Source organism: Brachyhypopomus gauderio, unplaced genomic scaffold (assembly GCF_052324685.1).
Source record: "Brachyhypopomus gauderio isolate BG-103 unplaced genomic scaffold, BGAUD_0.2 sc64, whole genome shotgun sequence".
Taxonomy (NCBI): domain Eukaryota; kingdom Metazoa; phylum Chordata; class Actinopteri; order Gymnotiformes; family Hypopomidae; genus Brachyhypopomus; species Brachyhypopomus gauderio.
Window position 1 is genome coordinate 1949787 of NW_027506885.1, and position 22989 is coordinate 1972775.

The window sequence follows — 22989 nt, forward strand, 5'->3', positions numbered from 1 at the left end:
AAGATAAACAATTACCAAATCTACCAAACGTCTCCCTCCCCCCCATCCTGCCCCTTTATAACCCCTCCCACTTCTCTTTCTTCCACCCCCCTCCTCCCAATACCCCTCGACTTCACTCTTCCTCCCACCACCTCCCATTCTCATTTAACCCCTCCCACCCCCTTTATAACCCCTCCCACTTATCTTTCTTCCACTCCCCTCGCCCCACCCCCCTCCTCCCAATACCCCTCGACTTCACTCTTCCTCCCACCACCTCCCATTCTCATTTAACCCCTCCCACCCCCTTTACAACCCCTCCTACTCTCCTTCTCCCACTCCCCTCCTGACTCCTCCCACTCCCCTCCTGACTCCTCCCACTCCCTTCCCAATTCCTAACTATCCCCTCGGCTCCCTGTGGAGTTTTTTATGTTCTCGGCCGGTAGCCAAGCATGCGCTATGCTACCTCCCCCAAGGTACCAGCCAGCATAATCTCTAACACACACACACACACACACACACATGCGCACACACACACATGCGCACACACACACACACACACACACACACACACACACACACACACACACACACACACACACCACTATAGATGCACTCTTGTGTTTTTCTGTTCAGTTTTACTCTTTGGCCCCAATAAGGAAATAAGAGTAACATCACTTTTTAGAGAGGCTATTCTGAAGATTAAATCCCTATGGGAGAAATAAGAGGATTAATGTGGAGTCAATTTTGTAATTGGCTTTTGATTCTTTTGACTTTATTTCTTCTTATTATGAATCGTCTCATCTTCCTTTGCTCCTTGACTGTGGGGAACCATGGAGCTGACTGCAAAAATGCTGTGGTCTGGATTAAAATAGTCCACATTCTGCCTGTCTTTGGGTTCTGTTTTAGAGAGAGAGGAAGAGAGAGAGAGAGAGAGAGAGAGGGAGAGAGAGAGAGAGAGAGAGAGGATCCAGAAACAGAAGCAGGCCCCGGTGTGACATTTAAATCCTCCCCTACCCTGCCATTTGTGGGCAGAAACTCAATTTTTCCCCAGTTAGTCACACACAGCCCGTCTGCTGGTCGTGGTGTAGCGTCTCTGTCTTCACCTCAGCACAGCGAGACAGCGCTGAGGTATGGAGGAGCTACGTTTGTCTGACATACTGCAACATTTTAGGTCCTAGGCCAAAAAAATGTATCTTTGGAAATGTTTTGATTTGGTGACCTCCACAAATGACTCATGCCTGTCAAATGAATTTTGTAGACACCCACAGACCGTAAAGATGTGGGTTATAAGTTTTGAAAATGTCAACTTTCTGATGAACTACAAAACTGCTTCGTGTGAACATCCTGTGAGCTCCATCATGTGAATGGAGGTCCAGGAGCAACACTGGCTCACGGAGGAGGGGTGGATTCCAGGGGGCAGTAGAGAAAGACCGTATCTAGGGTGAAACAAGGTTGTCAGGAGGGGCAGTTTCAGGCGGGGGTTGAATACATATGTCTGGGCCTGCCTGGGGGGGTATTTGTCAAAAACAACATGTGCTACATTTCTAACGTTCTTACAGAAGATCCACCAAACCCACCAGTATAATGATGCCCGAGGTGCTAGACTGATCCGGATTAAAGAGGAGATAAGTGATGTTGAGCGATGATCAAGGCCGTGTAGATGTGCTGGGACTGTTTTTCAAGCACACGAGACGCCAGATGAAACCCCCACAGTGGACAGCAACACCTACAACTACTTTCCGCGGTGTTTTCCTCCCGGTCGAGGGTTTCTATAGAGACGCCTCATGTTGCTCGCGTGACGGTTCCTGCCTCGTGCCCAATGAGCGCGAGCGGGGAGGTGTCTGGTTCCTCCTCCCTGACCCCTCCAGCACGCGCAGGAGGGAGGAGGAACACCTCCCAGCGAGAGGACACCTCCCAGCTGAAACGCTCACTAGGCTCGGCTACAAGTGAGGACGCGCCGCGCACTTTCCCCCCTCGGCCGCTTCGTAAAAGTCGTTTGGAGGCGTAAACGAGCCGCAGATCTGCGCGAGAAACACGGAGGAACCCGCGAGGAGCCGGAGGAGGTTCGTGGAGAGGACCTTCTGAGCGAGTGTGCGCGAGACCGACCTGTTGCGGATCAGACCGCGTCCCAGTTCTGGTCCCGTCGTGGATGTGATGCTGTGCGCTGGTGGAGGTCGCTGGAGCCACACACGACTTCTCCAGACTTACTAACATCTACTTGGTCTACAGGTGCGTTGGTCTTCATATGTGCACGTTTGTGTGTGTAAATCGTGTATGTGTGTGTGTGTATAAACCGTGTGTGTGTGTGCGAGGTTGTACCATTCCACGAAACCTACTCGTCCTTTGGGAAGACAGAGAGACGTGAAATCGGTGTCAAAACGAATGTCCAGTATAATCCGAGACCAAACGGGAGATCTTGGAGGTTCTCGTGTTTGTTCCTGGACGGTTGAACAACCCAAAGACCGAAACCAACCAACCCACAACCAGTCGTAGCGGTGTGTTCTTGTAAGATATGAGTTACTTTGTGTTGGTTTTATTTGTTAGGTGTAGCAGGGAGGTGATGGAGTCCTGATGGCAGAGAACACGATGTACCGTGTTTGTTTGTTTGTTTGTCTATGGTGACGTTTGCGTGGCCGCCGCGTGTCACATTAATGTCCAGGCTGCCAGAGGGGTGTGTGTGTGTGTGTGTGTGTGTGTGTTCTGTGTCCAAACACGCGTTTGTTTGATATGTTTACTACTGTTGTTGCGTCGACTCCCTCCATCACGTAAAAGTTGTGATAACTTCAGCGTGCTCGTGTGTTCGTTACAGTGTTAATTATAAAGTTTTACGAGTAACCTGCAGCGCTACCTGGTTTCTTAGAGGATTAGTTTATCTCGGTTACTTAAAATACAAGTTGCTCTTCCTTTTTTCTCATATAAACCCAGACGGGTGTGAACTCCCGGTATGAGTAAGTCTCGCGCGTGTTCATCAGTCCAGCCCAAGGCTCGCGCACGCACGCGCAGCCTCGGCCGCTGGCCAGTTTAACCTATAGATGCATTTGCAGTCTGTATTTATTTAATTTCCATGTAATTCTGTATGCTTACATTTTTTTCTGACCTTTTTTAGGTCAGTAGATTTAGAACCAGTACGTCCCAGTCTCCAGACCCTTCAGCCTGTCCTGGACTAATAACCCCTGCGTCAAACTGTTGAATCAACACCATATTCTTGAGGGTGGTGTTTGAGGGTCGTCGTCCTCACCAGGTTTTGTTTAGTGTTAAACTGAACTAATTGTATCTGGTCCCTTGTGTTTGATGTTCCCAGCTTGGCACTGGTCATGTTAGATGTTCCAGCATGTCTCAGGGCTTGTATCCTGCTTTTGTGGACTGCTCTCTTAACAGAAAAGTGGCTACTTAAAATTATTAAAATTTTTTAAGAACAATCTCCTACTGTTGAAAGAGAAAATAAGATAGTCTTGAAAGTTCAGAGTAAGTTGAAATGTGTGAAGTAAAAAAATAAAACAGTCCCAGTTACAGAAACGTTGTAATGACATTTCAAAAGGACAAACCCTAAAGGGTCAGACTGACCACTAGTGTATAAAGGCTTGTAGCAGGTCATGGACACCTGTGACCCTTCCTTTCTGGTCATTGGGCATCATTCCACACATACCATGAAGTAATCTTTTAAACATTCTAGTCTTGCCTAGTTTTAACAGCTTGGTGTGTAGTTATGGTTGGAGTTTAATGGTCCATCCAAACCAGTTAAACACTAACAAACCACCTTGTTCCAAATTTGACTTCAGAATGTTCCAGAAAAAGATCTGGCGAGCCAGTGAGACTGGAGCTGTGCGTTCTGGAGCTGACGTTTCCTGGTCTGGATAACACTGCACTGGAAATCTGAGTGTTGTAACACACCCATTTAAAACTTGTGCAGGGTGTGTTAATTAGCTGATGAGCTGAGTCAAACATTTAGTGAGGGGGGAAAAAAATATGGCACACACTAGTCCAGTATCTTTGTGTCTGTGTGTGTAGGAAAAGATTTAGGCAGGCCATGATTTCAGGGAGTTTTAGACTGTGGTTTATGTCCCCAGGGGAAGGTCTGGTGCTCCAGACAGACCGTTTAGTAACGTTCTCCCCCTGTTTATTCTGCACGTGCCATCAGTGATGTCCAAAGCTGAGTTATGGGACTTATCTTACATCAGGGCCTGTAGCACAGTGAAACCAACACTGCTAGTGGGAAACAGGTGTCTGTGTTGTGTCGGTGGGCGAAATAAGCTTTTCTTAATTACTACTTTAAACTTTGAAAGCTTAAATTATATTGAAGGTTTGTGTAGTTATTTGTTAAAGTAAGTGTAGGGAATTTGGTCTTTAAAGGAAAGAAAAACTATGAAGCCAAGTTTGGCCTCAGATTGGCTTCTTGGAGAGCAAAACTGCAAATGCATGATTTTCCTCATCTAAAACAAACAAAGGACAAACCCACGGGCTTCCTGAGTGGGGCCTTTCACTGCCTGTGCGGAGGTTGGCACGTCACAGGCCGGGTAGCCGCTCCAACACCGAGTCCTGCCTTCAGAGTGTTATTTGATTCTGGCCTTTGCCCACGAAGGAAATGCCATCTGTGTTCCGCCGTACTGGGCCACAGGGCCGTGCACACGTGTGCTGCCGTACTGGGCCACAGGGCCGTGCACACGTGTGCTGCCGTACTGGGCTGCGTGCACGTGTTCCACTGTACACACACGTGTTCCACCATACTGGGCCACGCGTGTACAGGACCGCGTGAGCGTGTTCCGTACAGCTGGTATACTTGAGCCCTGCTAATTGTTGGCTACCTGCCATTCCAATTTAGTTAGCCTTGTTTGAAGGTTGACTGCGTTTAACTGCGTGTAGCTTCTTCATCGTCATCATCATCAGCGCCACAGTCTGGTGTTCGTGGTGTTCATGAACTGCGTCCACAGATGCTCTGTTCTCTGGGTCAGAGAGGGACAGTACATTCAAAGTCCAGTCTGGTCCTTTTTCTGGACCAAAAACTATCAGTGAAAGACTGAACCAGGGTGCAGAGACCTCTCTGGAAAGCTTAGACTGGCTTAAACATTTTTATAAAACATTATTGAAAACTGCACTCAAACTTTTAGGAAGCCTTGGACAAACATTAATGGCGGTAGAATAACACTGTAAATCACGACCATTAAGTGTGCTTTGTTATTAGAATGAAGGTATGAGCATTAAAAATAAAGAAATAAAAGTCTTGTGTTTATACACCCGTGTCGTTAAGACACACCACATATTATCAGATGTAATGTGAACAGTTCAGCAGAGTGCTGAGCTGAGGAAAACCCACCAGTCGTTTTGCAGTGTGAACGCACCGATGTTTCAGTAGTTAGACAAACATCCTTGAAAGAAATATTTCCTTCACACTGCTTGCAGTAATCTCTCTGAGAACTGGCTGAGCTGCATTGATTCTGCAGAAGGTGGTTTTGTTATTTTAAGTGGTGCGTTAGCAGCGGCCGTGACACATGGCTGCTGTTAGCAGGTCTGTGCCGAAGAGGCTGACTTGCACTTTCAGGCCTGCCCTCCGCCGAGCTCTTTCCCAGGAACCTAACGAGCTGACGTCTCGTCCACAGAGCAGGGTCTCGCTGTCCCGCGGCTCCAAAGTCACACTGCTTGACTCTTATAAAGAAAAGATGAGATCAGGCTCTCTCGACTGGCTCTCTCCGTCTGTGCTGAGAGAGAGATGAACAGAATGGGTGTACTGAGTGCAGTGATGAATCGATGAAGTTAAGTAAAGAAAACATGTAATTTGCCTTAGTGCCCACAACTCTGTGGTAATTAGAACTGAGCCTGTGAATTCAGAGGGCTGATGGATTTGAGTGATTTGTGGGGGGCGGGGCTTTAGAGGTCTGCTGTTAACCCATGGTTAGTATGAGCTGTGTACTTTATCATTGATCAGTGCATCACTTGTCTGTTTAAGAAACAATTACATGAGCTGCAGTGATTCATTTCAGTGAGTCATTTAAAAATGGAACCTTATCTGTGAAAGCATGATGACAACTCCAATAAGATGGGGGGATCAGAGGAGAGAGAGAGAGGGAGAGAGGAGTGTATCAGAGGAGAGGGAGAGAGGAGTGTATCAGAGGAGAGAGAGAGAGAGGAGGTGTCCCTGCTGGAGGATGAATGGGTGACACACAAATCACATACACAGGGAATTTCTGCTACAAGAGTGGACACACACACACACACACACTGATTATAGCCAGATGCTCAGATGCTGCTTTTCTCCTCTTCAATAGACTGATGAGTCATGAGGGTTGAGAAGTCAGAGGCTGTGTGTGTGTGTGTGTGTGTGTGTGTGTGTGTGTGTGTGGGTGTCCACTATTCTAGCAGAGCTCCAGTGTGTGTGTGTGTGTGTGTGTGTGTGTGTGTGTGTGTGTGTGTGTGTGTGTGTGTGTGTGTGTGTGTGTGTGTGTGTGTGTGTGTGTGTGTGTGTGTGTGTGTGTGTGTGTGTGTGTGTGTGTGTGTGTGTGTGTGTGTGTGTGTGTGTGTGTGTGTGTGTGTGTGTGTGTGTGTGTGTGTATTAGAAAAGTCCTATTGTATTGCTTTCCACTTTGACTCTGGGGGATCCCAGCAGGGAACTGCGTGGTTCCTGTGCTGTCACACCTGACCTACACCTGGCCCACACCCACACTACACCTGGCCCACACCCACACTACACCTGGCCCACACCCACACTACACCTGGCCCACACCCACACTACACCTGACCCACACTACACGTGGCCCACATCGGTACTGCACCTGGCCCACACCCACACTACACCTGGCCCACACCCACACTACACCTGGCCCACACCCACACTACACCTGGCCCACACCCACACTACACCTGGCCCACACCCACACTACACCTGGCCCACACTACACCTGACCCACACCCACACTACACCTGACCCACACTACACCTGACCTACACCACTTAGCCTGTTTTACGCTGCTGAGGACTCCAGTCGGGTGTGTCACTACTAGAACAACAACGCTAATCTGTGTGGTGGGTCAGCAGTGGTGAGGTGCAGTGTACCGTCAGCACTGTAGGTGCAGTGTACCGTCAGCACTGTAGGTGCAGTGTACCGTCAGCACTGTAGGTGCAGTGTACCGTCAGCACTGTCGGTCTGGTCTCTCTCTTCTTTAATTTGTTGCCTACATCCTGGCACCTGTCAGTCCTGGCATGTGCTGTCATTGTGCACTTATTTTACGATGCACTCTAGGAAAACATGAAGCTTGATCATACCAGAGCTGTGAGCTTCACTCACCAACATATCACGCTTGTGCTCAGTTGGAAGGCCTAAACAAGTCCAGCTTGCAGAACTGTTACTAGCCCACTGGCGTTAGCCGCCACCACAACAAATATTATTCAATGTAAGATTTCTGTGCCTGGCAGACTAGAAGTAGTTCTCATCAGATGGGCCCTCAGGGGCCTCAGAGGCCTTGTGTGAGGTACAGGAAGGACATTCTGAATCTGCACTTCAGTTACTGTAGATAAATTAACCGGCCTTTAGACAGATTTCCCTTCAGCTGAGGCTGTGTTCTAGAAGGCGCGCGCGAGGCTGTGTTCTAGAAGGCGCGCGCGAGGCTGTGTTCTAGAAGGCGCGCGCGAGGCTGTGTTCTAGAAGGCGCGCGCAAGGCTGTGTTCTAGAAGGCGCGCGCGAGGCTGTGTTCTAGAATAAATATGAGTTCTCACCAGGTGGAGTCAAACACTGCACTCTGAATTATATTGCTACATACTATAAATGTGAAAATGCTTTTCTTTGTGCTCAAAACTCTTCTATGGTTAAAGGCTGCTCTGTGCTACTTTGGCCAAAATGATTTATGTTTTTTGGATCATGTTGGTTCCGCGGATAATCAGAACAGATAAACGTCTGAGATTTATCAGAAAGTCAAAGTGACGCATATAAAAACCATTTGATTTGTGGCAAAGTTCATTTGCATGTTGTAGCATCTCAACAGTCTCTATTGCAGTCATGAACAGGGCAGTGTGTAATGTGCTTTGTGTCTTTCAATATTGGCAAGAACAGTTCAGAAGTCATTTGTAAAGATTGCGGGACGCAGGAGACACGTTTGAGGACAGTCACATATTCGAAAAGACTTTTCAGCTCAACTTACTGGCATGGTCTGTTTTTACAATTACAAATGATCTTAGCAGCACCGACCACATCTTAATGTTAGCAGAAAGTCAAACCCGCCTCTCTCACTCTGTGATCTGCAGTCAGAAATGTTTTTTTATCATCATCACTTCCTCGTTAGCTTTTTCATGCGCTGCATGCTTCCTAGCAGACTGAGAATGGAAGGTTTGTTTAAGAGGACTTAAGAGGACGCCCACGCACTATGACCTTCACGGGAAGAGCAGGAAGTGTGTGGAGCGTTGGTGGGACGGCGGGACGGCGGGACGCCCCTCCGTTGCCTACAGGAGAAAGACCCGTTCTGTCTTACGGATTACGTCTCCTGAGCCCTTGGCTTCTCTGTCCAGGAAAGTGACCTTAGGAAAAGAATAAACCCCATTAGCCAGCGTCTTGCTAATGATCACACTTCATTGTTGTGTGCCGCACCCCCCTGCCCCTCCCCCTGCCCCTCCCCCCACCCCTAGCCCCGCCCCTAGCCCCGCCCTGTGGGAATGCCTTTCAACCAGATTGCACCATGCTGACCCGACATTCCCTCATATATGCGTGTGCACACCCGTCTTGGAGAACTACGAGAGCAGCAGGTCCAGCAGTCCGTCTGCTTCACACACCACAGTGTGAGTTTGTCTGTGTCTGCTTAAAAAAAGCAGTGTGATCTGGTGAAACGGGTACGAGTGTTTGATGAACGCTCGCCCTCCCTCAGCCCTGAACACACTGCTAGCGTGTTTGTTTTCCTGTGAGCCGCGGCCCGGCTGGGAGGGTCCTGGCCCTGTTTGGCAGCTCGGGGGTTGGTGGTGACTGGGCTTACCGGATCATTAACATAATCAGCCCCACCGTGTATTAGTGGGAACGAGCTGGACCAGCGTGGGGGGGGGAGCGTACCACTGGGAGGACATGGAGGTGCAGGAGGCCCAGCAAGCTGAAGCTCCACCAAGCAGAGTGGAGAAGGTGGAGGAGACCCAGGTTCCTCCACCTCTTACTGGAACACTGAGATGGTAGAAAGATGGGTGTAGAGAGGGTGGGAGAGAAGGAGAGAAGGAGAGGGGGAGAGAATGTGGTAGAGGCAGCATGGGTGAAGAAAGAAAGTAAAAGGAAGGGGAGGGAGGGGAATGGAGAGAGGGAGGGAATGAGAGAGGGCAGGAGAGGGAGGGGTAAAGGAGAGAAGGAGGGTGAGACATCAGACCCACATCAGACCCACATCAGACCCACATCAGATGCACATCAGAACCACACGAGGCTTGGTGTCTAGATTCCTGTGTGTGCGTTTTGGTGTCTAGATTCATGTGTGTGCGTTTTGGTGTCTAGATTCATGTGTGTGCGTTTTGGTGTCTAGATTCATGTGTGCGTTTTGGTGTCTAGATTCATGTGTGTGCGTTTTGGTGTCTAGATTCATGTGTGCGTTTTGGTGTCTAGATTCCTGTGTGTGCGTTTTGGTGTCTAGATTCCTGTGTGTGCGTTTTGGTGTCTAGATTCCTGTGTGTGCGTTTTGGTGTCTAGATTCATGTGTGTGCGTTTTGGTGTCTAGATTCATGTGTGCGTTTTGGTGTCTAGATTCCTGTGTGTGCGTTTTGGTGTCTAGATTCCTGTGTGTGCGTTTTGGTGTCTAGATTCATGTGTGCGTTTTGGTGTCTAGATTCATGTGTGTGCGTTTTGGTGTCTAGATTCATGTGTGTGCGTTTTGGTGTCTAGATTCATGTGTGTGCGTTTTGGTGTCTAGATTCATGTGTGTGCGTTTTGGTGTCTAGATTCGTGTGTGTGCGTTTTGGTGTCTAGATTCGTGTGTGTGCGTTTTGGTGTCTAGATTCGTGTGTGTGCGTTTTGGTGTCTAGATTCGTGTGTGTGCGTTTTGGTGTCTAGATTCCTGTGTGTGCGTTTTGGTGTCTAGAGCTCGTGTGTGTGCGTTTTGGTGTCTAGAGCTCGTGTGTGTGCGTTTTGGTGTCTAGAGCTCGTGTGTGTGCGTTTTGGTGTCTAGAGCTCGTGTGTGTGCGTTTTGGTGTCTAGAGCTCGTGTGTGTGCGTTTTGGTGTCTAGATTCGTGTGTGTGCGTTTTGGTGTCTAGATTCGTGTGTGTGCGTTTTGGTGTCTAGATTCGTGTGTGTGCGTTTTGGTGTCTAGATTCGTGTGTGTGCGTTTTGGTGTCTAGATTCGTGTGTGTGCGTTTTGGTGTCTAGATTCGTGTGTGTGCGTTTTGGTGTCTAGATTCGTGTGTGTGCGTTTTTGTGTCTAGATTCGTGTGTGTGCGTTTTTGTGTCTAGATTCGTGTGTGTGCGTTTTTGTGTCTAGATTCGTGTGTGTGCGTTTTTGTGTCTAGATTCGTGTGTGTGCGTTTTTGTGTCTAGATTCGTGTGTGTGCGTTTTTGTGTCTAGATTCGTGTGTGTGCGTTTTTGTGTCTAGATTCGTGTGTGTGCGTTTTTGTGTCTAGAGCTCGTGTGTGTGCGTTTTTGTGTCTAGATTCGTGTGTGTGCGTTTTGGTGTCTAGAGCTCGTGTGTGTGCGTTTTGAGTGCAGTGCACCTGGACGTTGGACGTTGGAGGCCTTTCCACGTGCCTAAATCTCAGCATCGCTGATTTAACCCCCACAGGCACCGTGAGCTGAGAAAGTCACCCTGTCTCCTCCAGCAGCTCAAAACTTCACTTCACAAAAACATCTGGGGTTTTTTTCTTTTTTTTCGGGTCTGGTGTAGTGTGGGTGTAGGTCAGGTGCAGGGGCGGGTGTAGTGTGGGTGTAGGTCAGGTGCAGGGCGGGTGCAGGGCGGGTGTAGTGTGGGTGTAGGTCGGGTGCAGGGCGGGTGCAGGGCGGGTGTAGTGTGGGTGTAGGTCGGGTGCAGGGCGGGTGCAGGGCGGGTGTAGTGTGGGTGTAGTGTGGGTGTAGGTCAGGTGTAATCCCGTAGATTCAGATCCCCCCGCCCTTCAAAAGCGGTCTTGTGCCACCCTGGAGCAGCGTGGAGATCTGAGCTAGCAGACAGCAGCATGGGCGTCTCCCACAGAGAGCACAGGCGTGACCTCCACATGCCGCCTGCTTGCCAAAGCCCAGCCTAAATCAGTCCGCTTGTTTAGGGAAGCCTGCTGAATGCTGACCCTGGTCGTTCCCTGGATTGCAGGAGCTTTGTGTGTGAGTTTTTGGCCTCTCTAAATCTCTTTCTTGAACGAGTTCTTGAGTGGGGAGGTTTGCTGGCCCAGGGTCCTGCAGGCTGCATGGTGGTCCATCAGGTTCTGTCCTGGGCTTCAGCGCTGATGGCAGGTGCCAACTCGACCTCAGACCTGCTCTGGGTGAGCGTGGAGCTGATGCTGGAAGATAACATGTCAGATTAAGCCAAACGCTGGTTTGAGAAGCAGCTGTGAGATACGCTTGAATCAGCAGAGCACGGCTGAGGTTACAGATTAAAAGACCATCAACAATGAGATATCACAGCTACAGGTGTGAGAAACGGGTCACCACAGACAGAATTCCACTGCCTCTTGTTATTTATTTATGTGCAGTTTGTCCTGCTGTTTACGTATGATAGTAAAGAATCTCCTCAGCTTGTTGGTAGAAGAGCCCAGGTGCTTTTGTGTCCAGGAGAGGAGTTAAAAGAGGATTGTGTCTTGTATTAAAACCAAGTTGCAAAGAAATGCCCAGATCTCTACATTTAGAATACATCACGCCCTCGTAGTTCAGTTGAGTAATTGTGTGTGTGTGTGTGTGTGTGTGTGTGTGTGTGTGTGTGTGTGTGTGTGTGTGTGTGTGTGTCCACAGGCACCATGCACGTGTCTCTGGCGGAGGCGCTGCAGGTTCGTGGAGGTCCACTGCAGGAGGAGGAGGTTTGGGCCGTGTTGAACCAGAGCGCTGAGACTCTGCACGAGCTCATGCGTAGAGGTGAGACCACCACACCACAGCTTTGAACACCACACAGACAACCCCAGCAAACACGAGATCAAATAGAGCTTCAGTCCACAATATTACATTACAAGTCAGTAGCTAATTGACTAGTGGACAAGACACTATCAGTTGGAAGATTGTGGGTTTCTTGGTGCAAGAACCTTATCTCTCGACCCGTACAAGATCTGACCCTAGCTCTGATCCTAAGAGAAGAATTTAATTGTACTGTGTGCGCACACACACACACACATGGTATAAATCTTTAAATGCAGATGGGAATTCACCTGGAACTCTTGAGAGAGATTCTTGCTTGTGGAAGAAAAAAACCTTCCAAATGTTCATTGTGACCCTTGGAGCTGTCTAATGTTTCCCAGAATTGTTCTTGTCAGATTCGGAGGAGAGAGGCCTTGAAGGATCTCGCCGAGTCTGCTGAGCTGGCTGCTTGTTAAATACCTCGTTTGTCACACCCAACTTCCTGTGTGGTTTCCTTGTAATCCTCCCTGCAGTACTGATGCTTCTAGATGTCTTCCTGTTCCTGACTAGTAATACTGGACATGGTAAAACCATCTCACACTGCCTGGTATTTGGGCTTTGAGAGGGCTCGGACACGTTTGACACGTAATAATGGATAATAAGACGTTGGGATTATCTTGTCTTTGCACCGCATTAATTTATAAAGACAAGATAATCCTTAATAATTGTCCTAATTTTTTAGCAACAGAACAAGAACAGAATAGAATAGTTTCCCAGGACATAAACAGAGACTCAGAGTTGGAATGACAGCGATGTTGTGCTGTATCACGAGGGGTTAATGTGAGTTTGGAATGGTGTGAAAGCATTAGAGTGAGGTCTCTCTCGAGTGAGGTCTCTCTCGAGTGAGGTCTCTTTCGAGTGAGGTATCTAGGTCAACCCGACTTTCTCCATCTCCAACCTCTGCGTGGTTAACTTTTCTGTTGCCAGGTAACATGTGTGGAATGCTAGTTTTATAGGTGAAAGGCCGGTGTTGAAGAACCTTCCCTGCTGGGAATGCATGACAAACATTGCTTTAAGCTAAGTTTTCATTTGCAAACATTCTTCTCTGTTACAGTCTTTTAGATATGTCTTTATCTCTTCTTCACGCTCCCTCACTCTTGAGATCTCTCTTGCTTTCTGTCAATCTGTCTTTGATCTCTCCCTTTCCTTCCCTCTTTTTGTTCATTCATGACTTTTCTACCCCTCTTCCTCCCTCTCTCTCTCTCTCTCTCTCTCTCTCTCTTTCTCTTACCCTCCCCCCCCAGTGATCCTGTTCTCCTGGTTCCTCAGGTCTGGGCAGGCAGAGATCTTGCTCTCTCTTGCACATCTCTCTCTCTCTCTCTCTCTCTCTCTCTCTCTCTCTCTCTCTCTCTCTCTCGTAGATGATTCAGCTTTTTGCTCTTCCGTCACTCCTGTGTTTCTCTGAATGTGTGGCCTCACTATCATAGTCCTTCTTCCTCATACTCGAGGTATAATTTGACGTTTGTTAACCAGATAAATATTAATACTTGTGTACATACATGTGCACACACAGAAACCTTGTTTACTACACTTGTTTACAGCACAATTTTCACTACCTCGACACCTTTACAATACTGCATAGGTCAGAGGTTATTCTCTGGAGATACAAAGCTGTGTTTGTGTGGGATCCTATACTTATATGCACTCTTAAAATCACACTGATGGAGTGATTATTGCTTACTTCAAGGCTGTTAGTTGCTGAAGTTTAAATGATATTACTCCAGTTGTTTGTATCATCACTAAGACCTCAGCAAGCACAGTGCATGATTAACTACCAGAAGATTTCCTACAGTTTGCAGTTGTCATCAGTAAGATGCTGACTCCAGTGAGATGTTTGAGCCATGTGCGTACATTACAGCCAGCGCAGAAGCGGACCGCGTGTCTAGCAGGAATACCATGGCATAAATTCCTTCACTGTTCTTTTAATCTGGCCCAGTCAATGGCTGGTCTATACTGAGGGGAAAAATGCAAGTCTTGTTACTTGAAGAAAAGGGGGTTTATTAACATGTAATGGGATTAATGCATTGTTGAACACATCGATTGTGTAGCAGGGGAAATGTATCTGTAATGTTCAGACGCTCTCAGCTTCATTGCTCAATGTTGGAATTTTTCCTTTTGTTGATTCATTCCCAACATTCCCCAATAAACCCCCAGTGTGCTAGTGATGCCAGTCGCTGTTAGAGCGTTCCAGGGGGAAAAAACGGATGAGTCACACGAGCCAATGAGAATAGGAGAAAATGTTCTGGAGCCAATGGGAATGGAAGAAAATGTTCTGGAGCCAATGGGAATGGAAGAAAATGTTCTGGAGCCAATGGGAATGGAAGAAAATGTTCTGGAGCCAATGAGAATGGGCGAGAACATTCTGAAGCCAATGAGAATGGGAGAAAATGTTCTGAAGCCAATGAGAATGGAAGAGAAGGTTCTGGAGCCAATGAGAATGGGAGAGAACGTTCTGGAGCCAATGAGAATGGGAGAGAACGTTCTGGAGCCAACGAGAATGGGAGAGAACGTTCTGGAGCCAATGAGAATGGGAGAGAACGTTCTGGAGCCAATGAGAATGGGCGAGGACGTTCTGGAGATGGCTGTGGGCTGCCCGCTCAGCTGCCTTGAGGCCTCCGTGTTTCTCCGCTTTTAGATGCAGCGGTGTCCTCTGTGGGTGGTGTCGATCAAGGCAGTAATCTCAACTCCACCGCTCCACAGTGACATCGTGTCTCTCTTTCTCTCTAACCACATTTCACTTGGTTCAACAGTCTCTGAAGTGTCCCAACTCCCTTTTGACTGTGCTGTTACAAATAACGTGGTTTGTCCTTCGTTTTAAGTTCTGGGTTAATGCACTGGGTCCATTGGCTGTGTGTGAACTCGGGTTCCAAGTGTGGGAGGCAGAGCTAACGGAGATGAGCTGTTTGTTTTTTCTTTATGACGGCCTCTAACTTTAGCGTGGAAAAAGCACGCGAAAATCAAAAGGCAGAATGTCCGTTCTCCTGATGCCACGAGTGCAGTGTAAACAAATCAGTTCTCCTCTTTTACGTGTGTGTGTGTGTGTGTGTGTGTGTGTGTGTGTGTGTGTGCGTGTGTGTGGGAAGCAGCCTTGCGTTGTTGATTCTTTTATCACCCCATATGGCTCTACTGTCATCTCAGCCCTGATCACCACATTCCACCTGATTACACACACACACACACACACACACAGCCCCACCACCACCCCAACCAATGACATCAGCGTGCCTCCTTTCCTAAAATAGCTCCGATGGTTGTTGATGTGTAGATTGCGTAGACAGGCGCTGGTGTGTGTCTGTGCGTGAGAAGAGTTCACGTCTGTGCGTGAGTGTGCCGGATGCCCCACAGATCCAGGCTAGTGATGATGAGTGTGGTACCCTGGTGAACAAAGGCCCCTTTGACACTCCGTCTGGGAGAGGAGGACTCGGAGGATACGTGGCCCGCCGGGTCGTTTGGGGCATCTGTGCTGGTGCCAGACTTTCTTGACCGCTGGACCGTCTCTCTCTGACATGCTAGTCCTCGTGTCTCTTCTGAGTCACTGCTGGTGTTCCTCACAGCTGGAGAGGCACCGTCCTCCTCACTGAAGAACCTCACTGAGGTCTGAAGAACGGAGACATCCTTCTCTCTCTTCCTCCCAATGCATCCTCATTCATTATCTGGCCTCGATTCGTTATGGCTGCCCAAGTCTGGCAGTCAAATCCTTTCTGAGTTTCAAGATTTTAAAGAACAACCCCCCCCCCTCCCCCATCACATGAGTTAATAAATTAATATTCACATGAGTTAATGATAGTGTTTTTTATTAGCGTTCATTGTTTCATAAATCAGCTGGGTTCAAATTAGTGTCGTGGACAAACTATTAGGACGTCCATATTACCAGGGAAGCCTGACTCGAAAGTTCACTGACAACCCTGATCCAGGTAATTAAGGCCTTCGGTGGCACCTCTGCTCGAGGGCAAACAGTTTTTGTTATTCCATTTAAACGAACAAGATCAGAGTGCTCAAGAGTGCTCAGAGCTCTGCTGTCCGGTTCTCCCACTGGGTCTTGACGTGGTGCTGGGTGTTGACTGTGCTGTGCTGGGCCAGATGAAGGTCTCAGTTCTGTCATTCTCCAGTTGTATCGGCCTTCATCCTCCACCGCCTCTGAAAGACCGAGTCCACTGCTGAACACCGCTGTGTTCGGAGACACATGTAGTGTGTTAGGCTGTAATTCCATTCAGATGGATTCTCCAGAGCCCGGTTTGGTTGTGAGTAGTGGATCTGTGTGCTGGTTCCGGGTCTGGACCTTTGGGACGAGTGCAGGTTTCATAAGGAACCACGCTGCTCCGGTCAGGCGGAGTCCACAGGAAACACATGTTTACTTGTTGGATTCCAGGAGATTAAAGTGGAGCGGAGTGGAATTCATCCTTCAGAATTCACCCTCTCCTCTCCTGGTGTGTTGAGAGACACTGTTTTGGATATTGATTATGAAAATCACTCCAGAGAGAAATTCTGTAGTGAAACATGAAATTTAGGTTGAAGACTCATTAATCCCAGTGAGGCATTCAGCACTCAGTTTCTCTGTGTCTCTTGGGTCAAATCGACTTTTTGGAACTGTAAATATGTGATGTCTTATCCTTCTCTTGTGGCCTTGGGTCTGTGCAGTCATAGATTAGGTTGTGTGTGTGTGTGTGTGTGTGTATATATATATAAATTTATTTTGGTGTGTAGTATGTTTTCACAATATGAACGGTAAATAATTTAGTTGTGTAGGCAGGGCCCTCGCTCTCTGCCATGCGTCCACGTGTCTTTATCTGAAGCAGGGTCAGGTACCCACCCACTCACCCCAACTCTCACTCACCCCACCTCTCACTCCAGATGTTTGTTTGTTTGTTTGTTGTCTTCTCTGCAGACCCTTCTGCCCTGGGCTTCGTCATCTCCCCCTGGTCTCTGTTGCTCATGCCTTCTGGAAACATCTCTTTCACGGATGAGAACGTGACTCAGCAGGACCTGAGGGCGTTCACCGCCCCCGAAGTGCTGGAGGGCCTCTGTCAGTCCTCCCTCTCGGATATGGAGAAGGTACGTAGGGGTGTCTGGCACCGTGGACCCTCGTCTCAGGGGTTATCGCCCTCGTCTTATTAGTGATGACGGATTACATACACATATCAGCAACGGGGCCCGACTCTGAAGATAAGCTCGGTGTGTGAGTGAAGTTGGCCCACTGGCCTCATAAAGTCACTCCCCAGCATGTTAAACTACAGATTTAAAAAAGAAATTTTCTCATTTTTAACATTTTTGATGTCGTTCTGCTCCGTGACGGTGTTTGACGGTGCAGTCGAGCGTTAGACTCTTTCAGAGCTCGAGCAAGGAATCTTCAGCATTCTTTGGCAAACCAAGTTATTCTTTCTGCCAGGCCAGGCACCGGAAAATGACTTTTCTCTTTCGCTCTCTGTCTCTTGCTCGCTCTCGCGCTCTCTCTCTCTCTCTCTCTCTCTCTCTCTCTCTCTCTCTCTCTCTCTCTCTCTCTCTCTCTCTCTCTCTCTCTCTCAGAATCTCTCCCTCATTCTATTGTGCTCTCTCTCTCTGGAGTAGGAACATGTTTGGGACGACGGGGGTCGTGGGGATTTGTGGGTGTGTCAGCATATGTGTACATGGATCTTATTCAGATGTATTTGATTTAAACCCGTATTTCTCCTGTTTTATCAAATGTTTCTGGTATTTAAGTGCCAGCATGGATATATCTGTGTATGCGATCTGTTCTGTTCTGTAAATATTGCCTCATCTAATATCACTTTACGTGCGTGTCATTTTTTACACCATCTTTGCTTCATCCTTGACTGCCTGTAGGAAATTTATGGTAGCAGTTCACTCAGGTCAGAAATCAGTTGACTTAAAAACTGAGTAGTGAAGGCCTGGGATCTTCCACAAACCTGCCCCCCCCCCCCCCCCCCTTCAGCACTTCAGCCACCTGCCCTAGGACACGTACTGTGTGCTGAGTGTGTGTGACAGGATGTGAAGTTTAGGCAGCGTGGTGCGTTTATTCAGTAAATCCAGGCTGAACCTTTAAATGTTTGCCTTCCCATCTCACTTGTCTCGCTGTCATTCCTGTAACCTTAACCTTTAACCTTTGAACCATGCAAGCTGTGCTGGGACTGACCTCTGCCCTTGTGGCTCCTAATGCATCGTTTCGTTTTGCCCTTTGACCTCCAGATGCACATGTACGCTCTTGGAATGACACTGTTCTGGGGCGCAGACTACGAGATTCCGCAAAGCCAGGTGAGATTCCGCAGAGCCAGGTGAGATTGCGCAGAGCGCCAGGTGAGATTGCGCAGAGCGCCAGGTGAGATTGCGCAGAGCGCCAGGTGAGATTGCGCAGAGCGCCAGGTAAGATTACAGCAGGTTAAACTGAAGCCACTGAAGTGTGTGTGTGTGTGTGTGTGTGTGTGTGTGTGTGTGTGTGTGTGTAGCCCATGAAGCTCACTGAACATCTGAACAGCATTCTCCTGAAGCTGTGTGACGACTCCACCCTGTCGCGCCTCTCCACCCGTTCCCTCCTGGATGCCTGCAGTACCCACATCCGCAACTCCACCTGCGACCCCGCCTTCTCCTACGTGCGCAGGCTCGTGCGTCTGGTTCTGGGCAGCCTCTCTCAGGTAGAGCCACGCCTCTTATGCGCCTCTCTCAGGTAGAGCCACGCCTCTTACGTGCCTCTCTCAGGTAGAGCCACGCCTCTCTCAGGTAGAGTCAAGCCTCTTACACGCCTCTCTCAGATAGAGCCACGCCTCTTACACGCCTCTCTCGGGTAGAGCCACGCCTCTTACACGCCTCTCTCGGGTAGAGCCACGCCTCTTACACGCCTCTCTCGGGTAGAGCCACGCCTCTTACACGCCTCTCTCGGGTAGAGCCACGCCTTTCTCGGGTAGAGCCACGCCTCTCTCGGGTAGAGCCACGCCTCTTACACGCCTCGCTCAGGTAGAGCCACGCCTCTTACGCGCCTCGCTCAGGTAGAGCCACGCCTCTTACGCGCCTCTCTCAGGTAGAGCCACGCCTCTTACGCGCCTCTCTCAGGTAGAGCCACGCCTCTTACGCGCCTGTTAAACTGTTGACCATCATCTGGTGTGAGTTATTCCCCTCATTGTGAGCCACTGTTTATATCATCATATCTTTATATATTGTTTATATTATCATATCTTTATGTATTGTTTATATTATCATGAGACCACTCCCGTCTGTCTCACCCACCCCATCTGTCTATCTGTCTATCTCACACAAGAGTCTTTAACTCTTTTAAATTACTCTCTCTCTCTCTCTCTCTCTCTCTCTCTCTCTCTCTCTCTCTCTCTCTCTCTCTCTCTCTCCCTCTGTATTTGTCTAGCTGGATGGGTTACTGTCCCAAACGGAGAGGGAGTCTCTTCCTGAGAGGAGTAAGGAGATTCGGGACAGGCTGCGTGGGAAAGGCCTGCCTACAGGTGACACACACACACACACACACACACACACACCTGCCTACAGGTAACACACACGTGCACACAGACACGCAGCTTGGTCAGACAGACACAGGACAAAAGCTGGTGGCACACCCCCCCCCCCCCCCCCCCCCCCAACACAACGTCATTCTTCTCTTGAGGCCTGAAGCGGATCTTTTGACTTGCAGATTGGATTACGTTTGAGCGTCTCTCAGGAACGTGGCTGACTCCGCCAGGTTAAGGAGGTGTGCAAGACCCGATCTGTTTGCTGCTTAACGGCACCTTCAGTGATCTGGTTACAGCTCAGCGGATTCAATTCCATAGAGAACACAGAACACAGCGATATTGAGATTAATCTTGAGCAAAGTGAAACAGAATCACTGCATTCCAAGTCAGATCTGAGTGCAGATCTGGGAATTCTCCTCTGACATCAGTTTGGGGGGCGTTCCCTGTGTAGTGACGCTCTGACATCAGTTTGGGGGGCGTTCCCTGTGTAGTGACGCTCTGACATCAGTTTGGGGGCGTTCCCTGTGTAGTGACGCTCTGACATCAGTTTGGGGGGCGTTCCCTGTGTAGTGACGCTCTGACATCAGTTTGGGGGCGTTCCCTGTGTAGTGACGCTCTGACATCAGTTTGGGGGGCGTTCCCTGTGTAGTGACGCTCTGACATCAGTTTGGGGGCGTTCCCTGTGTAGTGACGCTCTGACATCAGTTTGGGGGGCGTTCCCTGTGTAGTGACGCTCTGACATCAGTTTGGGGGGGCGTTCCCTGTGTAGTGACGCTCTGACATCAGTTTGGGGGGCGTTCCCTGTGTAGTGACACTCTGACATCAGTTTGGGGGGGCGTTCCCTGTGTAGTGACGCTCTGACATCAGTTTGGGGGGCGTTCCCTGTGTAGTGACGCTCTGACATCAGTTTGGGGGGCGTTCCCTGTGTAGTGACACTCTGACATCAGTTTGGGGGGCGTTCCCTGTGTAGTGACGCTCTGACATCAGTTTGGGGGGCGTTCCCTGTGTAGTGACGCTCTGACATCAGTTTGGGGGGCGTTCCCTGTGTAGTGACGCTCTGACATCAGTTTGGGGGGCGTTCCCTGTGTAGTGACGCTCTGACATCAGTTTGGGGGGGCGTTCCCTGTGTAGTGACGCTCTGACATCAGTTTGGGGGGCGTTCCCTGTGTAGTGACGCTCTGACATCAGTTTGGGGGGCGTTCCCTGTGTAGTGACGCTCTGACATCAGTTTGGGGGGCGTTCCCTGTGTAGTGACGCTCTGACATCAGTTTGGGGGGCGTTCCCTGTGTAGTGACGCTCTGACATCAGTTTGGGGGGGCGTTCCCTGTGTAGTGACGCTCTGACATCAGTTTGGGGGGCGTTCCCTGTGTAGTGACGCTCTGACATCAGTTTGGGGGGCGTTCCCTGTGTAGTGACGCTCTGACATCAGTTTGGGGGGCGTTCCCTGTGTAGTGACGCTCTGACATCAGTTTGGGGGGCGTTCCCTGTGTAGTGACGCTCTGACATCAGTTTGGGGGGCGTTCCCTGTGTAGTGACGCTCTGACATCAGTTTGGGGGGCGTTCCCTGTGTAGTGACGCTCTGACATCAGTTTGGGGGGCGTTCCCTGTGTAGTGACGCTCTGACATCAGTTTGGGGGGCGTTCCCTGTGTAGTGACGCTCTGACATCAGTTTGGGGGGCGTTCCCTGTGTAGTGACGCTCTGACATCAGTTTGGGGGGCGTTCCCTGTGTAGTGACGCTCTGACATCAGTTTGGGGGGGCGTTCCCTGTGTAGTGACGCTCTGACATCAGTTTGGGGGGGCGTTCCCTGTGTGGTGACGCTCTGACATCAGTTTGGGGGGGGCGTTCCCTGTGTGGTGACGCTCTGACATCAGTTTGGTGGGGGCGTTCCCTGTGTGGTGACGCTCTGACATTCACTAAAGGCTCACTAAAGGTCTTCATTTTTAGTGTCCTTATTTCTGAGAACTCAATAACTATTGATCATCTTAAAAAGATGTTTGCATATTAATTCATGTTAGCATATTAATACTATAGATGTTGATGTATAAAGTTTATTTCTTATAGCTAGTCAGGACGAACCATAATTAACACTGATGGTTGTAATTGATGTACAACCACAGATGGTAACCTTCAGATAGTAACTGCATTTTGTGAAGCTTGATAACTTAATAAGGAGATGAAGTCTAATTAAATTAAAAATCTGTTCTATAATTATGTAATGCAATATGCATGAATATAATGGCCAAGTTGCAGAACTTTAAAATTTTCACGAAATTTTGAGAGGTCCTTTAGGGACTTTTCCAACACGCGTGAACACCCTTGTATAAAAACCGCCTGCCGGATGTCACGTCTGAGCTTGTCCAAGGTGGTGGCCATAGAGGGGTGTGGAGGGTGTTGTAGCTCCACGCTGTTGTAGCTCCAGAGCTGCGGTGTTGTAGCTCCACGCTGTTGTAGCTACAGAGCTGCGGTGTTGTAGCTCCACGCTGTTGTAGCTACAGAGCTGCGGTGTTGTAGCTCCATGCTGTTGTAGCTACAGAGCTGCGGTGTTGTAGCTCCACGCTGTTGTAGCTACAGAGCTGCGGTGTTGTAGCTCTATGCTGTTGTAGCTACAGAGCTGCGGTGTTGTAGCTCTATGCTGTTGTAGCTACAGAGTTGCGGTGTTGTAGCTCTATGCTGTTGTAGCTACAGAGCTGTGGTGTTGTAGCTCTAGCTGTTGTAGCTACAGAGCTGCGGTGTTGTAGCTCTATGCTGTTGTAGCTACAGAGCTGCGGTGTTGTAGCTCTATGCTGTTGTAGCTACAGAGCTGCGGTGTTGTAGCTCTATGCTGTTGTAGCTACAGAGCTGCGGTGTTGTAGCTCTACTGCTGTTGTAGCTACAGAGCTGCGGTGTTGTAGCTCCACGCTGTTGTAGCTACAGAGCTGCGGTGTTGTAGCTCTATGCTGTTGTAGCTACAGAAGCTGCGGTGTTGTAGCTCTATGCTGTTGTAGCTCCTTGCTACTGATATTTGCTGAGTCATGCTTTTAGAATTCACTGTAGCATCGCTGGGGTGCTTCGCACTGTAAGACACTTACACTTGAATTGTAGAGCAGGGTGAGGTTTTGCCGGGACTCAGCACAAAGTAAAACGGGTATCAAAGAGCTTTTATTTCTTTTTGTTAATGTAAACAGCACCGTCCGCCTGTGCCGGGGACACGCCAGAACGTTACGCTCGCCTGCCACGGCTTGGGTCGGTCCGTCTGTGTGGACCACATGGCATGCTGGGAAGAGACTCGGCGTGAGGCCCGTGGGGTCGTGAACCCTACCCATAACCCCCCCCTCACCTTTTTCTTACGTCTTTCTCCAGCCCTGCTGGTGGTCGACAGGTGTGAAAGAGATTCAGACCAAGGTCAGATGGTGATGTCGATGGGTTTGTTTGGGTCAAAGGGCGACGGAAGACTTGTAGATGTTCAGTTTTTCACACACGCTCCGCTGGTCATGGCTTCATCTTTCATCTGGCACGCCCGTTACTTCCAACTCCTTACTTCCAAAAGAAAGAGA

General features: G+C 49.1%; 1 protein-coding gene across 1 annotated transcript; it reads left to right on the forward strand.

Annotated features, from left to right (window-relative positions):
- The first annotated feature begins 1846 nt into the window (after positions 1-1846).
- On the forward strand, positions 1847-19689 carry LOC143490209 (tyrosine-protein phosphatase non-receptor type 13-like). Its single transcript, XM_076988815.1, has 7 exons — positions 1847-2208; positions 11854-11973; positions 16895-17061; positions 18193-18258; positions 18450-18635; positions 19358-19451; positions 19637-19689. Exons 2-7 carry the CDS (start codon positions 11859-11861, stop codon positions 19687-19689), a joined length of 681 nt encoding a protein of 226 aa, XP_076844930.1. The 5' UTR covers positions 1847-2208; positions 11854-11858.
- Positions 19690-22989: the final 3300 nt, after the last annotated feature.

Coding starts and splice junctions, on each gene's coding strand:
- LOC143490209 (XM_076988815.1), top strand. CDS start 11,859: ATGCACGTGTCTCTGGCGGAGGCGCTGCAGGTTCGTGGAGGTCCACTG. Junction 11,974..16,894: donor GCACGAGCTCATGCGTAGAG/GTGAGACCACCA, acceptor TCTTCTCTGCAG/ACCCTTCTGCCCTGGGCTTC. Junction 18,636..19,357: donor TTCTGGGCAGCCTCTCTCAG/GTAGAGCCACGC, acceptor GTATTTGTCTAG/CTGGATGGGTTACTGTCCCA.